The 18195-nt window shown below is 52.1% G+C and overlaps 1 protein-coding gene and 1 long non-coding RNA gene across 2 annotated transcripts in view; one reads left to right on the top strand and one right to left on the bottom strand.

The window, feature by feature from the left end:
- The window catches only part of LOC135389113 (mucin-19-like), a 45490-nt gene that overhangs the window by 12517 nt on the left and 14778 nt on the right, over positions 1-18195 (top strand). Inside the window, exons 15-21 of the mRNA XM_064619115.1 lie at positions 12-47; positions 1133-1255; positions 6973-14472; positions 14570-14611; positions 14680-14802; positions 14958-15254; positions 15376-15429. Coding sequence (XP_064475185.1) covers positions 12-47; positions 1133-1255; positions 6973-14472; positions 14570-14611; positions 14680-14802; positions 14958-15254; positions 15376-15429 — 8175 coding nt within the window. The remainder of the gene's footprint in view (positions 1-11; positions 48-1132; positions 1256-6972; positions 14473-14569; positions 14612-14679; positions 14803-14957; positions 15255-15375; positions 15430-18195) is intronic.
- On the bottom strand, positions 3334-5418 carry LOC135387625 (uncharacterized). The gene is made up of 2 exons (XR_010421243.1): positions 5146-5418; positions 3334-4335 (listed from the first exon to the last, which is right to left on the bottom strand). It is a non-coding gene; the product is annotated as an uncharacterized LOC135387625 (long non-coding RNA).

Raw genomic sequence — 18195 nt, 5'->3', positions numbered from 1 at the left:
TTCTCTCCTAGTGGTCAAGTTGCTCTCCCTCAATCCAGCCAAAAAACGTAAGTGCAAATGAACGAGCGCATCTTTATGTTAGTGAACCGCAAAATGAGCGGACAGCAAAATTCTTTTTTGTCCTCCAGTCCGGTTGTCTCTGTACGGGTTTTCGCGAGGTTTGCTGTTCAAAGTGTGTGTGTGTGTGCGACAAAAATACATATACAAATACTGTTATGTTCACCAAGGAAGTAGACAGAGTAGTTTTTTTTACTCTGTTTTAATGTTGAACCGTTTTAATAACGAGCTTTCGTGCAAACTCTACACGTCGACAGGTAATGAAGTGCATCTTTCCTATACTACGTTGATGTGTTTTTCTTCAGCATCATGTGTCTTTTAATAATCTCAATAATCTTTTTTGTACAAGATGGTACCGAAAGAGGAGATGACCTTAAACTGAAGGGAGGAAAAAACGCCCTCAACTTTGTGTTAGTCGTCAACCCTGTTGTGTTACCAACTTATTTATGTGACCCTGTTCGATTGGAAATCTCACTATCCCGCGAAAATGAAACAGGGTTGACGATTAAGACCAAGTTTCCGGAAGTCTGACCTCGGTTAAGATGGCCAAAATCTAGCCCAACAATGCTCTGCTCTGAAACCTCTTTTGAACTTCTTGGATACCATATATAGGACTTGGACCCTTATTGTGAAGGGGCTTATTATTTCATTCCCCACATCATCTGCAGCAATGGGGATGAAACTTCCCATCCATCCTCTCGTAATAGAGTTGTTGGTGTTAACTGGCGTTCGTCAAACCAGGCTTGTGTCACCAAGTTGGTGAGATACAGACCCTCGAACAAGCTCCTGCGTCAAGTTCTGTTGCCAGACGAGCCATTCTTATTAGTTCTCGGAGGCACGTGACCTCGCAGTGATGTTAGAGCCCGATGAGTTTCAATTCCTATCTTCGTTTGATATCTATTTTCATTATTTTTTTCGTACATTTTTCATTTATTACCCGCTTTGCCGTAAAACTTGGGATGTATATGACAGCCTTTTACAACTTGGTACAGTGACTACAAGTGTGCCAAAGGAGTAACTTACTGGGGCCTTTTCGGTGACCCTCATGTGATACTGGGCACGTTCTCACTTACAGAGTCATCTGGAGGAATGTGTGGTACGGCCCGTTTGGTACAAGCCATCAGGGGAAAAGCTGCTTATGCCGAAGATATTGCCTACGTCATGCCTGAGCACTGCAACTGCAATTACGTATTGAAACGTAAGTGCCTCACAGCAGGGATGGTTATGGCTACTCCATCATAGAACTCTCATAATGGCCAAGAGCTGTGAGACAACAGATGCATGGTGATGACACGTGGGTTACAATTTGAGCAGGGTGGGAATGGACGGATGCCCCCACACATGGCAGCTGATATACATACTTCCTGTTTATCCGCTTATCCGTAATCATAGGACGAGGAGGATTGTTGCTGAAACACGATTACAGGGACTGTCGCATCCGTCCAGTCGTTTTGCCCTTCGTTCATCACCGACAATAACGTCTAAAATCCGACATGGATTAGTGGAATAGTTTCAGTGCGATTTGATGCAATGCATAGCTAGGGCAGACACCGGATGTTGAGAGAATGGCGGAATTCCCTCTCTGGAAATCGAAGACAACGTCACACGGAGAAGTCCACTCAGGGAGCGCCGTTTGAGGACTGACGAGGCGGGCACGTCTCGGAAAAACGCGTGGATCGGTTTGTGTATAGTCGGAATGCCGTTCCTGGGCTAGCGCAGGACGCAGCCAGTGAGGTAACAACGTCTTCCACGCGTCAGAAGGCACACTCACAAGCGAAAATCGGTGTATGTACAGAGGTCTTGCACTTAGTATGGGCCTGTTGCACTAAAGATTCGTCCGGCGACCGCAGCGCCAACTGTCCCCCGTCTAGTGTACGTAGAGCGCCCTTACTAGACGGTCGTGTCCGGCGTGTTCCCTGCGTCATCTCTTTTATGGAAATCCTTGCGCCACGATTTTTCAGAGCCGCAGTATAGGTGATACACGCCTGCGTACGGAAAAACCTCCGGCTACACGTCCACAAATGGTGCTGCAGAATACGGTTCGGAGTGCCTCCAAACGTTGTGAAAGGGGCCTATAGTACGATGCGGAGGCGAAGCAGACAATCGCCTGCGCTGCGCTCCCATTTACGTGGTGTTACGACCACTGCGGCTTCCTTAGGTGCAGAGACAGTGCGAATCCTTAAAACTCGTTTATTTGGTATGTGAGCTGTTTTCGGAACATCAGTTTGGTCAACATTACTGTTACGCTGGTACCTTTGTGTTTTCTTTGCATTCTTTAGTCATGTTTCAGTTGTCCGGAGCCTGCGCTATCTGGACAATAAACGTGGAGACTGATTTCAGTCCACGCAATTTCCCTTAATTTATCCGTGTTTCTGGATGTGGACAAATATTTCCAGGAACCGCCGAGGAAAACACCGCCTTCATTTACTATCCGGTGTTGTGTCAAGGACGACCTGCATTTCGTCGAGCGAGTCTGATGACCTTTCCCGCACTGACCAGTCCATTGATGATGATCCCCTAAATAATTCTTTTGCTCATTTGCCGTTCTCTAATGCGGAGACTAAGTTGGACAGCTCTGGAAGACACCTCAGTTCTGGTGTATGACAACATTGATCGACATGATGTCACCCGCGTAGAAACTAAGGTTGGAGATGTTACTAAGTTGTAACATTAAAGGGGCACTTAAATGCAAAAACGAGTTCACTTCAAATTATGTTCCACGCTATGTACATGTTATCATAATTCAAAACTTTGATTCCGTTACGGAGCTACAATCGAAATTATACCGGGCTCTTTCTTGCTTCGGCGCTAAGTAGTGAACGTTGTTTGAGCTCGTGTATCGGTGTTTTTAGTCTAAGCTGCGCATGCCACATCATGGAGCGGTTCCAGTGAAAAACCCAGTGCGCGTTGCGAAGCGGACTGGAGTCACTCTCTGAAGGACGTGAAGATAAATGTCAGTGGAACATTCACGAGAACTGTTGTGGGCTACAGTTCAGTGAATCGGTATTGAAAATGCAGCAGTGCTCATCATGCCGCGCATATACGGAACACTGCGATCGGACCCGTTCCAAGTCCACACGGTCACGATAGGTATACGCGCCTTTCTCCTGCTGTCTCATTGGATGTCGCCAACCTTTGCCTCCTGAGGATTCATTCGCTGCTGTCAAAGACGGCCCTGTTTTCATTGAGTTTTTCTTCTGAGCGGTAGCGCTGTGTGAACTAATTTTGCTTGCATTTATGGGAATCTGTCTGCTGGCGAAGTTAACCAAACTCTGATCATACTAACAGTCATTTAATAACATACCAACAGAATGCCGGGTACAAGAAGAAACAGTTTTTCCGTGCCAGACTACGGCAGTCCGCTCCTGGCGACGTCGAGGGAAAAGCCCTTCTGCATAACGCGGCATCGTTTTTAAGCAGTAAGACACTGCCCCCATTGCCAACACGTGCCCCAGATATACCTGGAAACCGTACCCTCAGTCACTGCTATCAACAGTGGACAGGTCATCGTGTCGTGCGATTAGATAATCGTTCACATGTTTTCCCCACATTCCCCCGCCCAAAAAACAATGTAGACTTCAAGTAGTAACCGGGGAAAGCTTGTTAATAGCTATTTTAGACAAGAAATGCTTCAAAACACAAGGTACAGACGCAGCACGCGTCTAAGAAACTTAAATAAGCAAGAAGGATTCCGCGGAAAAAGTTCTATAGGTGCACCAGGCACGGGCTGTCGGCAGCCCAATTCACAAGCCATGGCAAAGTTCAGAGCTCTTCCGGGTGGATGTCAATGAGCAGATTTCCCACTTCCTCGGGGAAGTTCCGGCCTTCCTCTTTGGAGGGGAGCGGCGATGGCGCTCTCGGTGGGTCTCTGCTTTGGCGCGATGCAGGGAACCGCGACGATGAGCTTCTCGGTGAAACTCGAGAACCAGACAAACTGGGCACAAAAGGCGATGCTCATCCTCTGTATTGGGTATGACAAGGTCTGCGGGATGGCGATCTTGAAGAAAGAGTCCCTGACATGGCGGCGAAACCTGTGGTGCATCATCTCTGAGCGGGCGGGGTTGCGAGGACCACTTCGAACACGATGCCCAAGATACCGGACGACCAGATTCCACGATGGTCTAAGTCGCCGCAGCCCTGGCGTTCTGGGCTCTTTCAGGGTCAGCTGAGCCCTGGTTTCTGGATGGCGCTGTTCGGGCCCTGCGAACGCTCTCCAATGTCCATCCTGCGCAGCTACTCGCCGATCGCTTTCGGAGTTGCTGAGGCATGACCAAATGACTGGGGAACAAAAGCAAAGAAAATGAGAAAATTATGGGGTGGACTCTCTGATCACTTAGCTACCATGAAGACAAACTGCACGAGCAGCTAAGGAAAAACGCAAGCACTAGGAAATAGTGACTGATAGTGCTCATTACGCGCACAGCCAGCGGAAAGTAGGTCTAGGCAACATATAGTAATGGCATCATACAGGGCACGGGGTGAAAACGGCCCGACCTCTGTCTGACACGTCGAGTCAGAGATGAATCGTGCCTGTTGCTCGACTTTCGCGGAACGCGATGCAATCGAGAAGGACAAATCCGGAGGGACAAGTTCGTGTCGTAACAAAGGTAGTGGCAAGTGATCCAGTCTCGCGATAAGTGGGCAATCAACCGGAGTAAATCCCGCTGAACACTGCAGACGCGGTTCCTTTCGTGGTATGCTCAGCTACTGCAAGAAACGAGCCCGGAAAGTTAGAGGTAAGCTCGGGAGCGGAATGGGAACGTAGGGAGTTCTATCGAATAGGTAAGTAACTATATCGAAGCGCCATTGGGATACGATCCACATCAACTTCGGTACGCTCCGTTTGTATCTCGGGTCGGGATGCCGACCCGACGTCTAGAGGGCTCTGTACCTTTAGCAAGTAATCCTGCCACGTTTACGCTGCAAGGGCCCGGATGACAGGACATTGCTTTTCCTAGACCACCGGACTGTAGGTATAACTCAGGATACCGCAATCATCTAATGGTACGTAGTCCGCCTGGTACGGAAGGATGGCAACGGAAAACACAAGACGAAACAAGGAAAAGCAAAACTGGGGAAATTTGCTACCCTTCTATAAAAAGAAGCAGATGCTAGTCTCCAGCCATACCGACGACAATCCCAGACCCGAGGCAGATTCTCCCACAAGCCTACCGGAGGAAGTACGCAGTCCGACGAGCAGGAGCCAAGTCCCAACGTTGGGCGCCATTTACGGGAATCAGTCTGCTGGGGAAGCAAACCAAGCTCTGATCATACTAACAGTAATTTAATAACATACCAAGAGAATGCCAGGTACAAGAATAAACCGTTTTTCGTGTCAGACCAAGGCGGTCCGCTCCTGGCGACGTCCCGAGGAAAAGAGCCCTCCTGCCTAACGTGGCATCGTTTTTAACCAATAAGACACCGCCCCTTTTCCCGAAACGTGCCACCGACATAAACTGGAAATCGTACCCTCAGTCACTGCTATCAACAGTGCGCAGATCACCGTGTAATCGGGCGCGCGATTAGATAATCGCTGACATGTTTTCATCACACATTATACTAATCGAAACACAGACTTTCATTCGAGAGGAAGTTGTCTTTGCATTTTAGTGCGCCTTTAAATTAATCGTTCCATGTATGAAATGTATTAACTTTGTCGCTTCCACTGTTTGCACAGAGGATGACTTGTAGCGTCGTCAGTAGGAGTTCACAGGAGTGGAATTTTGCGCAAATGACGACGAACTGATTCCTTTGTTGACGATTCATGACTCGTATCTGGACATTTTGCGATAAACCAGGGTTCACTGTAAATGTAGAGCACACCCGTCAGGTCTCCTATCTGGAGGTCTTACTGAAAGGTTTCTACAGAGAGCTCTGAAGTTTAGAATATATCACACTATCATAACCACAGGAATGGAAATAAGATAAAAAGTGCAAAATACGGAACTAGAACGTCCGGAACAAGAACTTCATAAATGACGCTTCAACAAATTCTCATGTTGCACAGTAAAACGCTCACACAGTTCAAACTCCACGGTAAAGGGCGCACACCTGGTGGCTATAGTGTACTAGCTTTCTTTCTAGCCCACCATACACGGCGACAGCCGGAGGGACGGTCGAAGTCCATAGTGGAAATAGACTTCTATTGGACTAGATACTACCAGGAATGCCAATCGTTGCTCTCACTTTACCCAAATACGCTGTAGCTCTAGCGGTGGGTTCGCAACTCAGGCACCACCTGCACGCAATTCATTTACCCCATTACTCACAGCCGTGCTACTGGTCTCTCTTCTTACGATCTTTGACCTCTGTACTGTATGTATATCAAAGCATTCTCTTACTCCGTGTTAGCGCCGCGAAGCAACTGTGGCTATGAGCAACGTACAGACGTGGACAGATGACAGCAGGAAGGAGCAGGGGACAGGGGGGTTAGTATGCGTCCTGGGCCGGCTTCAGGGGGAACCGTGCTGACATTCGTCTGGAAAGTCTTTGGAAAACCCAGGGAAAAGCTCAGATGGCACAGCCGGTGACAGGATTCGAACCCGTGTCACCTCTCAGTCTCTGCGTGGAAAGCGATCATCCTAATCACTATGCCACGGGAGCTGGTCTTCTTCGTTTTAAAGTTTTTTTATCGGTCTGATGCTACGGACATGATTAAAGCTTGCAAACATTTTTTCGTGGTTGAAAGATAGATCTGGAGTGAATACACCCTGATGAATGAAAGGACGCTTTTCCAAGTCTCTCACAAACGTGTCCTACTTCAACAAAAGTTTCTCACAAACGTGTCCTACTTACCCTTGCTCTCTCTGGTTGAATTTTTTTTTTTTCGTTCAAGCCTGCTTCCCGTGTTCGAATGATTCATTTTGACAAGTGGAGAGGTATTAAAACGATTACCACACGTTTCTTTTTGTGCAGCATCGAGACAGTACTACATCTTCGCACCGAAGACAGCCTTCACAGGCTCCCCAGAACTAAACCAACTGACACTGTCAAACGACGTGCACATTCTTGCCCACAGCTACAAAAGTGCACACCAACTACGCGACGCCCTCGCGGCCTGTCAGCATTATGAAGAATCTTACGATGTTGCTGACAAGCGATCGGACAATGGTTATGGTTCTCAGGCGAGGCAACCTGGGCATAAATACGGCGGTGCTATGGGTTACGGAGGACACAGCTACAGTGCGGGTCATGTTCCAGCCTCCGGAACGAGTTACGGATTGACGCAGAGCTATGGCGCGCCTGCGAGCTTCTCCCATGCACCCCCCACGCATGTTCAAGCATATGCGCCTACGGCTCATGCGGTTGCACCACCTTATACCGCTGGTTCTCACGACTACGAGACAGCTTACTACGAAGCAACGTATACAGGTGACGAGGGTACACCTTCTCAAATATATTACATGCCAACTTATCAACCTACGGGGCAATTGGATAGTTCCTACGATTCGCCTGGTACGTACGTACCACAGCCATACGCACCTGCACCAGGACCATACGGTGACCTACAGGCTGCAACGTTTTCCCCGGTCGCGGGTAATGTGCAGATGAAATATGGAGCTGCTATGTCGTACGGTTTGCCGAACTACGCACCATCGCCAGTGCATGCAGTGTCTTATGGACCTACTGGATACGGTGTAGCACCTGCACCGGTTTACGGGGGGTCGCACGGCTCTGCTCCAGTTCCCGCATACGGAGGATCATACGGAGCTGCCTCTGCCCCCGCTTATAGTAGGCCGTATGGCGCTCCTCCAGCCCCTGCTTATGGACCCCTTCCAGCTCCAGCCCCTGCCTATGGTGTTGCTCCATCTTACGGTGCGCCTTATGGTGCAACTGCAGCCTCAGCTGCAGTTGCCAACGCGGGATCGTACAGTTCGGGAATGGCTCCTGCTTATGTTGCAGCCCCAGCGCCAGCCTATGGAGGATCATACGGCGCTGATGCGATGGCTTCCGCTGCTCCAGCATACGGTGGACCGTACGGCGCACCTGCGGTCCCAGCGCAAGCATACGGAGCTTCATATGGTGCTGGTCCAGTGCCTGCTCACGGGGTCTCATATGGTGCACCTGCAGCGCCGGCACCAGTCTATGCAGGATCATACGGCAGTGAGGCTGTAGCTACTGCTGCTTCCGCCTACGGTGGTTCGTACGGCGCCTCTGCTGCCCCAGCGCCAGCATATGAAGCCGGATCCTATGGTGCACCTTCAGCCCCAGCGTCAGCCTACGGAGGATCATACGGCGCTGATACGATGGCTTCTGCTGCTCCAGCATACGGTGGACCGTACGGCGCACCTGCGGCCCCAGCGCCAGCATATGGAGCACCGTATGAAGCTGGGACCTATGGTGCACCTGCAGCCCCGGCACCAGCTTATGGAGGATCATACGGTGCTGATGCGCTGGCTTCTGCTGCTCCAGCACACGCTGGACCATACGGCGCGCCTGCGGCCCCAGCGCCAGCATACGGAGCTTCATATAGTGCTGGACCAGTGCCTGCTTACGGGGTCCCATATGGTGCACCTGCAGCGCCGGCACCAGTCTATGCAGGATCACACAGCAGTGAGGGTCTAACTTCTGCTGCTCCCGTCTACGGTGGTTCGTACGGTGCATCTGCTGCCCCAGCGGCAGCATACGGAGCACCGTATGAAGCTGGGTCCTATGGTGCACCTGCAGCCCCGGCACCAGCTTATGGAGGATCATACGGCGCTGATGCGCTGGCTTCTGCTGCTCCAGCACAGGGTGGACCATACGGCGCACCTGTGGCCCCAGCGCCAGCATACGGAACTTCATATAGCGCTGGTCCAGTGCATGCTTACGGGGTCTCATATGGTGCACCTGCAGCGCCGGCACCAGTCTATGCAGGATCATACAGCAGTGAGGGTCTAGCTTCTGCTGAACCCGTCCACGGTGGTTCGTACGGTGCATCTGCTGCCCCAGCGCCAGCATACGGAGCACCGTATGAAGCTGGGTCCTATGGTGCACCTGCAGCCCCGGCACCAGCTTACGGAGGATCATACAGTGGTGATGCATTGGGTTCTCCTGCTCCAGCATACGGCGGACCTGCGGCGCCAGCGTACGGAGCTTCATATAGCGCTGGTCCAGTGCCTGCTTACGGGGGCTCATATGGTGCACCTGCACCGCCGGCACCAGTCTATGTAGGATCATACGGCAGTGAGGCTCTAACTTCTGCTGCTCCCGGCTACGGTGGTTCGTACGGCACGTCTGCTGCCCCAGCGCCAGCATACGGAGCATCGTATGAAGGTGGGTCCTATGGTGCACCTGCAGCCCCGGCACCGGCTTATGGAGGATCATACATTGGGGATGCATTGGTTACTCCTGCTCCATCCTACGGCGCACCTGCTGCCCCAGCGCCAGCATACGGAGCTTCGTATAGTGCTGGTCCAGTACCTGCTTACGGGGGATCATATGGTGCACCTTCAGTCCCAGCGCCAGTATATGGAGGATCTTACGGAAGTGAGTCTGTAGCTTCTGCTGCTCCAACCTACGGTGGGTCGTACAGTGCTCCTGCAGCTCCAGCGCCAGAATACGGAGTATCGCATAGTCCTGGTCCAATGCCTGCTTACGGAGGGTCATATGATGCACCTGCAGCCCCAGTCCCAGCTTATGGAGGACCATACGGCGGTGACGCATTGACTTCTGCTGCCCCAGCCTACGGTGGATCCTACGGCGCATCTGTGGCCCCAGCGCCAGCATACGGAGCGTCGTATAGTGCTGCTCCAGCGCCTGCCTACGGTGGATCATATAGCGCATCTGCAGCCCCAGCGCCAGTATACGGAGCTTCGTATGGTGCTCATCCAGTGCCTGCGTACGTAGGGTCATATGGTGCACCTGCAGCCCCGGTACCAGTCTACGGAGCATCATACGGCGGTGGTGCATTGGCTGTTCCAGCCTACGGTGGACCCCACGCCACATCTGCAGTCGCAGCAACAGCATACGGAGCATCGTATGGTGCTGCACCCGCGCCCCCCTACGCAGGGTCTTACAGTCTACCTGCAGCACCAGCCTATGTTGGATCCGCTGCTCCAGTTCACGGTGGAAACTACGCCGCATCTGCAGTCCCAGACACAGCGTATGAAGCATCGTATAGTCCTGCTCCAGCGCCCGCCAGTACAGGTACTTACGGTGCACCTGCAGTACTGGCACCGACCTATAGAGGTTCATATGCCGGTGATGTGTTAGATACTGCTTCTTCAACCTATGGTGTGCCCTACGCCACGTCCGCAGCCCCAGTATACGGAGCACCGTATGGTACCGGTGCAACGCTTGCTTACGGAGGACCATATGGTGCACCTTCAACGCCAGCGTACGGAGGTTCATACGGCAGCGATGCGTTTGCCTCCACTGCTGCAGCCCCACCTTATGGCGGTGGCAATGCATTGGCCTCCTCTGCAGTAACCGCTACCTACAGTGGATCATACGGAGCAACGGCAAATCCGGCTTATGGAGGGTTGTATGGTCCTCCTTTAATGTACTCTGCTCCCCTGGCTCCCGTATCACATTGGGCCTCGTCCACTGCTCCTGCAAGCTACAACGTCCAAGCAAGTGCATCTTACTATCGGTCACCGTCCCTAGAAGGCGCAGCAAGTTCGAAAGCAAGCCAGGCTGTAGAGCACAACTACCAGAGAGACACTGAAGGTTATGCTGCTTACACAAGTCAACCACATGATAAGTATTCTGCATCCGGAAACTCATACGAAGCCCCATTCGAGAGCACGTACGGTGCAAGTGTAGTTACATCACGTGCGTATACCACAGCATACAACAACGCTGTATCATATAGCGGTTCGTCCGGCAATGCTCAAACACCAAAAAGTCTGCCTGCTTTGTCTTACGCCGTATCTTTCGCTCCAGTAACACACGAAGCCGCGCTAGCCGGCACATATGATGTGTCGTCATATGCTCCTCCGTCGTATTCCTCTGGCAGTTATGACTCGTCTGGTGGATATGGTCTATCGTATCCATACAACGGTGGATCCTACGACGATTCATCTTACAGTGGCTCAAGTTACGCGTACGTTCCAGCACCATATCCCACGTTGTATGCCCCACAGCCATATGCGGCACCGGCTTACAGCTCGCCCTATGCACCTGACCCTGGAAATGCAGCTCCTGCTCAAGCATACCCCCAGTACACTGGTTCTAAGTACGCTGCTGCGCCACAGACTCTTGGAATGTTTGGACATGCTCCGAGTTACGAAGGTCAGACACAAGAAGGAAGCTACGGCGGGAGCTCTGGTGGAGTAAGTGGATATGGAGGTGTTTATCCAATGCCGTACAGCGCTCCCGCATATGGTGCACCACTCAGTGCCGCTCCAACGTACGGTGGTGTGCCTTACAATCCTGTTGCTGCTCCTCCTTACAGTCTACCTGCTTATGCCGCTCCAGTTTACGATCCTTCGTACCCTGCACCATCATATGGCACTGGCATGATGGCACCAGGAGGTCCACCTGCCGCGGTACCTGCAGCATATAGCGGCTCATATAATGCTCCTGCACCTTCGTATGGAGTTGTGGCAACTGCTGAGGCGCACGGCGCTCCATACGGTGCCGCACCAGCGTACGGAGGGCCTTATGGTGCTCCAGCTTATGGCAACTCCTACATAGCCGCTCCCGCACCTGCGTACGGTGCGCCTTACAGTGCAGGTGCAGCAATACCCTATGGTGGTGGAATGGCTTCAGCTGCTCCTGCACCAGCACATGGTGGACAGTACGGCGCTCCTGCTCCAGCTTATGGCGCATCCTACGGTAATGGAGCGGCGTCGACTGGCCCCGTATCAGCGTACGGTGTTCCATACGCCGCCCCTGCCCCAGCTTCTGGTGCGTCCTACAGTGGAGGAATGGCTCAGGCTGCACCGCCGTCACCATATGGTGATCCACACAGTGCCCCTGGTCCAGCTTATGGGGCGTCCTATGGGGGTGGAATGGTTCCGCCTGCCCCCGCACCAGCATACGGTGGACCATATGGCGCTCCCGCTCCAGCTTATGGTGCAACATACGGTAGTCTACAAGCATCGGCCGGGCACGCACAAGGATACGTTGGACAGTACGGCGCCCCTGCTCCAGCTTATGGTGCGTCTTACAGTAGTGATGAGGCTCCTGCTGCTCCCGCACTAGCATATGGTGGGCAACACAGTGCACCTGCCCCAGCTTACGGTGGCTCCTACGGTGGTGGAATGGCTTCGGCTGCCCCCGCCCCAGTATACGGTGGACCATACAACGCACCTGCACCAGCTTATGGTGCGTCATACGGCGGTGGAACTGCTTCGGCAGCCCCCGTACCAGCATACGGTGAACCATACGGCGCCCCTGCTCCAGATTATGATGCATCCTACGGTGGCGGAGAGGCTTCTGCTGCACCCGCACCACCATATAGTGGACATTACGGCACCCCAGCTCCAGCTTATGGTGCATCATACAATAGTGGAATGGCTTCGGCTGCTCCCTCACCCAGCTACGTTGGACCATACGCCGCCCCTGCCCTAGCTTATGGTGCATCCTATGGTGCTGGAATGGCTTCGGCTGCTCCCGCACCAGCATACAGTGAGCCATACGGCGCCACTGCTCCAGCTTATGCTGTACCCTACGGTGGTGGAATGGCTTCAGTTGCCCCCGGTACAGCATACGGTGGACCGTACGGCGCCCCTGCCCCAGCTTATGGTGCATCCTACGGCGGGGGAATGGCTTCGGCTGCCCCCGCGGTAGCATACGGTGGACCTTACGGCGCCCCTGCCCCAGCTTATGGTGCATCATACGGCGGGGGAATGGCTTCGGCTGCCCCCGCGGTAGCATACGGTGGACCTTACGGCGCCCCTGCCCCAGCTTATGGGACATACTATGGTGGTGAAGAGGCTTCTGCTACCCTACCTCCATCATACGGCGGATCATACGCCGGCCCTGCTGCAACGTATGGAGTGTCCTACGGTGGTGCTGTGGCTTCGGCTGCTCCTGCACCAGCATATGGTGGGCAATACGGCGCTCCTGTTTCACCTTATGGCACATCCTACATCAGTGGGGCGGCTTCGACTGGCTCCGTACCAGTGCACGGTGTACCATACCCCGCCCCTGCTCCAGCTTATGGTGCATCCCACAATGGTGGAATGGCTCAGGCTGCACCCGCGTCAGCATATGGGGGTCCACACAGCGCCCCTTCCCCAGCTTATGGTGCATCCTACGGTGGTGGTATGGTTTCGGCTGCACCTACGTCAGCATATGGTGGTCCACACAACGCCCCTGCCCCTGCTTATGGTACCCCTTACGGTGGTGGAGTGGCGTTGGCTTTCCCTGTACCAGCGTATGGTGGACCGTCTGCTCCTGCTGGTCCTGCTCCAAATTATGGCGGTCATTACGCTGGAGGGGAAGCTTCTGCAGCTCCAGCACCGGTGTACGGCGTCCCTGCACCTACATACGGTGGAGCACCGGCTGCGCCTGCTCATCCGCACGGTCTTGTATATGGAAGCGCTACTGGTGCCCCAAGTTACAACGCACCTTATGAACCCAGCTATTCCGCTGCCCCAACGCAAAAGCGTCCTCAAGAATACGAAGCCCCTCCCGTTGAAATATCACAGACTGTAGTACAAGCCGTGTATACGACTGTGTCCTATTCTGTTCCTCAGCCGAACTCGTACCCCGATGCTGGTGAAGATTACACAACATACGGTTCAGCTGCGGGATACAATGCTCCACAGTATACCACCTACGGAGCTCCAACTTATGCAGCACCTGCATACACCACTGCTGCCCCTAGCTATCAGCATGCCGCGTATACCACATACGCCGCACCTAAATATGCACAACCACCTTACACCACGTACGGAGCACCAAGCTACGCAACACCTACACACGCAACGTATGAATCCCTTTCCTATACCACGTATGCAGCGCCCAGCATGAGCACATATACAACGCACGGAGCTCCCAGCTACCACCAGCTTCCGTACAGTACGTATAGCGCACCAGTGGGGTACTCTGCACCACCTGCACCTTCGTACCCTCCTCCAGCCGCTCCCTCATATACTGCACCAGCTTCACCTTCTTATCCGGTACCAGCCGCACCATCATACCTAGTACCGACATACGCCACCCCAACGTATTCCTCACCAACGTACGCACCTATGCATCCTGGCCCAGCGCCAAGCTACAGCGCACCGACTTACGCTCCTTTGGGTCATGCTGCCGGTGCTGCCTATGGAGGGTCTCCAGGAGCCCCTGCAAGTTATCTGGCCTCGGGAGTGGTTGCATACACCCCTGGCCGTTCATACGACCACGGAGAAGCACATCCGTACGCTTCAACTTCGGCGGATTCATATAAGCCGACGTGCCCTCCGGCACCCAAGACATGTCCTGTCTGTCCGAGCAATGTCCCACAGGAACTTCCCAAGAACATTTGCCACTACGACCTCAGTAAGTCTGGGCCTATTTTAGACGGGACTTTTCAAGTTGTTCGCTTAGTACATGTTCCGCACTTGTGTACTTACTCGGGCCAACATTGTTACTTCAGTCATGGAGGGCGAGGTGAGCTACCCACCACAACAAGGAAAGAGTAAGCAGCCCTAATTCGATAACTGATTTCGATAAAATATTTCGAGCAATGCTCTCTTGCCGTTGCAGGCTACGGTGGGCTGTGCTCGGAAATGTGCGTAGGAGACGTGCTTCGTGGACGAAGCCGGGACGTCCTGGACAAGATCCGTTTCTCGATAAACAAGCACTGCACATGTGGAGCGACTTCCGTTAGTAAGTCATTATGTTACAGTACGCGCACCTCGACACTGCGGACGATGGCGCACTAAGGCCGAAATAGTTGGGTTATTATAACCTGGTACACTCCGAGCAGTCAAACAGTTACGGCTTCTCTGTCACTGAGATAATGATGTGTTTGCTTAATCCAGGTTTTAAGCGCGTCCTGGTCCTGAGTAGCCGATACTGTTGGCGCACTCATGGTGGCTACTACGGACAGCTTCAACTTGACGAGCGGGTCATCCTTCTGGATCACACTCCGGAGAACCTTAAGATGATTAAGAGCGCCGTAAGCCACTGTGCTGGGAAAATGGCTCCACACAGGGCATATGCCGACGCCGCCTACAGCGGACCTGCCGGTTGTCCTGACGCCTTCGATGAAACATGTCCTGACTGCAAGCTTCCGAGTCAGGAACAACTTACGAAGGACTATTGTGCTTCCGAACATGGTACGCAATATTTCGCTTAAACCTCTTCGGGGTGAAGCTTCTTTGTGACCGCACGAAGTATTGGATAAGTTCGTAAACTTTCCTTTCGTAAGAAGCGGTATATTTGGCTTTTTTTCTACAGCTGCCGTCGTGGCTCTGGGCCTTGACTATGACAAGATGGCTAAGAACAAGAGAGGTAAGAAAGACATAAATAATTTTATTCTAATGACATACCTCGGGGGAGTCGTGGAACATTCTGCCCGCGGAGCCTCCCGGTATTATCGCGGCGCACCTATACTCATAGAAATGAACTTCACCACATAGCACATTTCTAGCCAACCATCATCCAGAATGACAACGTTCTCGCCCCTGATTTGTTGAAAACGGGAGGCGGAGCCTATTCTGTGCCGTGCATAATGGCACAAAATAGGCTCCGCCTCCCGTTTTCAACAAATCTAGGGCGAGAACGTTGTCATTCGGGAAGATGGTTGGCTACACTGTTAAAACAGAACTTCACCATATAGCACGCTCCTAACCAACCATCACACTGAATGATATTATTCTGTGTCATGATTTGTTCAAAACAGGGGGGAGGCGCCTATCTGGGACAAGATAATCTGTCCCAGATAGGCGCCTCCCGCCTGTTTTGAACAAATCATGGCACAGAATGATATCATTCGGTATGATGGTTGGTTAGGAGCGTGCTATATGGTGAAGTTCTGTTTTAACAGTGTAGGAACGTGCTGTGTGGTGAAGTTCATTTCTAAGAGTGTATAGCTTGAAGCGTCGGCTAACCATAGCTGAGGTCGATAGTTCAAGTGCACGTGTTGCGTCTCTTTTGAAATGCACATTGAGACATGTTCACGTATTGCGGGTGAGGACGAACGACCTGCACTAAACATGATAGAAAGTAATTGTTCTGAGACACGAACAGACGAACACAGCACAAGCCTCAACGAGCTTAAAAACACGACTGCCATATTTAAATTTACGTCCGCTCTCGGGGTTGCTCGATCTTGTGGGCAAATTCAATGCTGCGTACGTGCCCTCGTGCTTTTGCTGTTGATGCTTTTTATTGCTTTTGTAAAGAAATTGAAAATTTTCTCGCATCAATAAAAACCCCTTCAATATGCCTCTTGATTTCATCTGTCCTGTTTTCAATGAAACTAATAATAATAATTGTACTCTTAAAAATGAACTTCACCTCATAGCACGCTCCTAGCCAACCGTAATCTCGAATGATATCGTTATCTGACCTGATTTGTTGAAAACGGGAGGCGTACGCCCTTTTTGTGACAATTATGAACGTTGCACCCCAGGGGTGAAGCACCTCATAATCATCGTCATCATTTATCTGTAGTTTTTACAAAGACCACGCTATTTTATTTCTCATGGTTGAGAAGAACGTAGAACAAATTCCATAATTTCACTTACAACTTACCTACCACGCTAACCCAACAACAGGTTATGCACCACCGTTTCCACCGAGATGGTTCTCTCTTCGTCTCCGTACGGTCCGAAGCAGCCGCCCGCAACCTTTTGTCTGCTAAGTGCTTAGCTGGCATTCCTGTGATACCATCCATACCCCAATCGTACGCCAGAAATATGGGCAAGATATATGATGTTCCAAGAGAGTATTCGAACGACGACCTCGTGCTCTATCTTAAAGACGCAGGGGTTTTATCAGCACGGCGACAGGTTCGGCATTCCCTAGCAGAAGATGGCAGTGATGTGTTCACCCCGTTACGGAGCGTTATCCTGACTTTTGAACCTACAATCCGTCTTCCTCCCCGAATTGCCCTTGGGTTTCAGACCTTCACAGTCCAAGAGTACATAGAAGGCCCCATACAGTGTTATAACTGCCAACGATTTGGCCATATTGCACGAAATTGCCGAGGTTCTACACGGTGTGGCATCTGCGCCGGACCTCACCGGAGATCAGACTGCAACAATAAAAGAGAGCCAAAGTGTGCTAACTGCAAATCCAGCCATCCCGCATCATTTTCTTTATGTCCTGTCAAGACCGCCGCCACCAAGAGGCACCAAGACCGAACCCTACGACTTCCGTCTGACGCTCCTAGGGATGCTAGTGCCACACTCCCGTCTCGTACAAATGCACAAGAATTTCCTGCACTACCCCCTCGATCTGCACCAGGTAAACGAGGGTCGCTGAACACAGTCGCGGCTACGCCTATCACAAGCGCACCGCCTCCTCGTCCATCAAGACAGATTACAAACACTTACGCCAGTGTGACGGAACCAGCACCCTCATCAGCCCCCCAATATATGCCTCCTCTGGGACTCTTCTCAGCGGTACTTGCTGCCCTTAAGGCCATTGTCTCTGCTTTTCCTGGTGCGTCGCAACTGCCCGAGGTTCAAGCGCTTCTGGCACTGGAGGCATTATCTTCGCATCAGCATGACGGAATTGTATAAAAAAGCCCTGGCCATGCAGTGGAATCCTCGAAGCCTGCGTAACAAGCTCCCAGATTTTAAATTACATCTCCAACAGTACAAGTTCCCTTTCATAGCTATATGCGAACACGGCATGGATTGTACACATCGTGTTAGTGGATACACAATCTATCGCTTTCATCATTCCCCTGAGAGTAGAGCAGCGCTATACGTTCGCAATGACCTCGTTGCTGCACCCATCGGCTCAGTTTGTCATCGCTCTTATGATTACGTCACATGCAGGATCCGCCTTGGCCCCATGCTGTTAACGGTCGTCAGTATCTATATCCGTCCCGCGGTACAGGTCCCGTAGAGTGACCTCGAACGCTTACTTGGTTCTCTGGAAGCCCCGGCGCTTGTGCTAGGGGACTTCAATGCACATCACTCGGCCTGGGGAAGCCGAAGGACGGACAGTAGGGGAAGGAGGTTGTTAGAGGCAATGGAGAATAATAACATGTGCCTGCTGAACAACCGCGAGCCCACTTACATGCGATCCCCAATGTCACTTGAT

The sequence above is a fragment of the Ornithodoros turicata genome, chromosome 3, assembly GCF_037126465.1.
Source record: "Ornithodoros turicata isolate Travis chromosome 3, ASM3712646v1, whole genome shotgun sequence".
Classification (NCBI taxonomy): domain Eukaryota; kingdom Metazoa; phylum Arthropoda; class Arachnida; order Ixodida; family Argasidae; genus Ornithodoros; species Ornithodoros turicata.
Note: the sequence above shows the minus strand (reverse complement) of the source record. Positions and strands in the feature narration are given on the sequence as shown.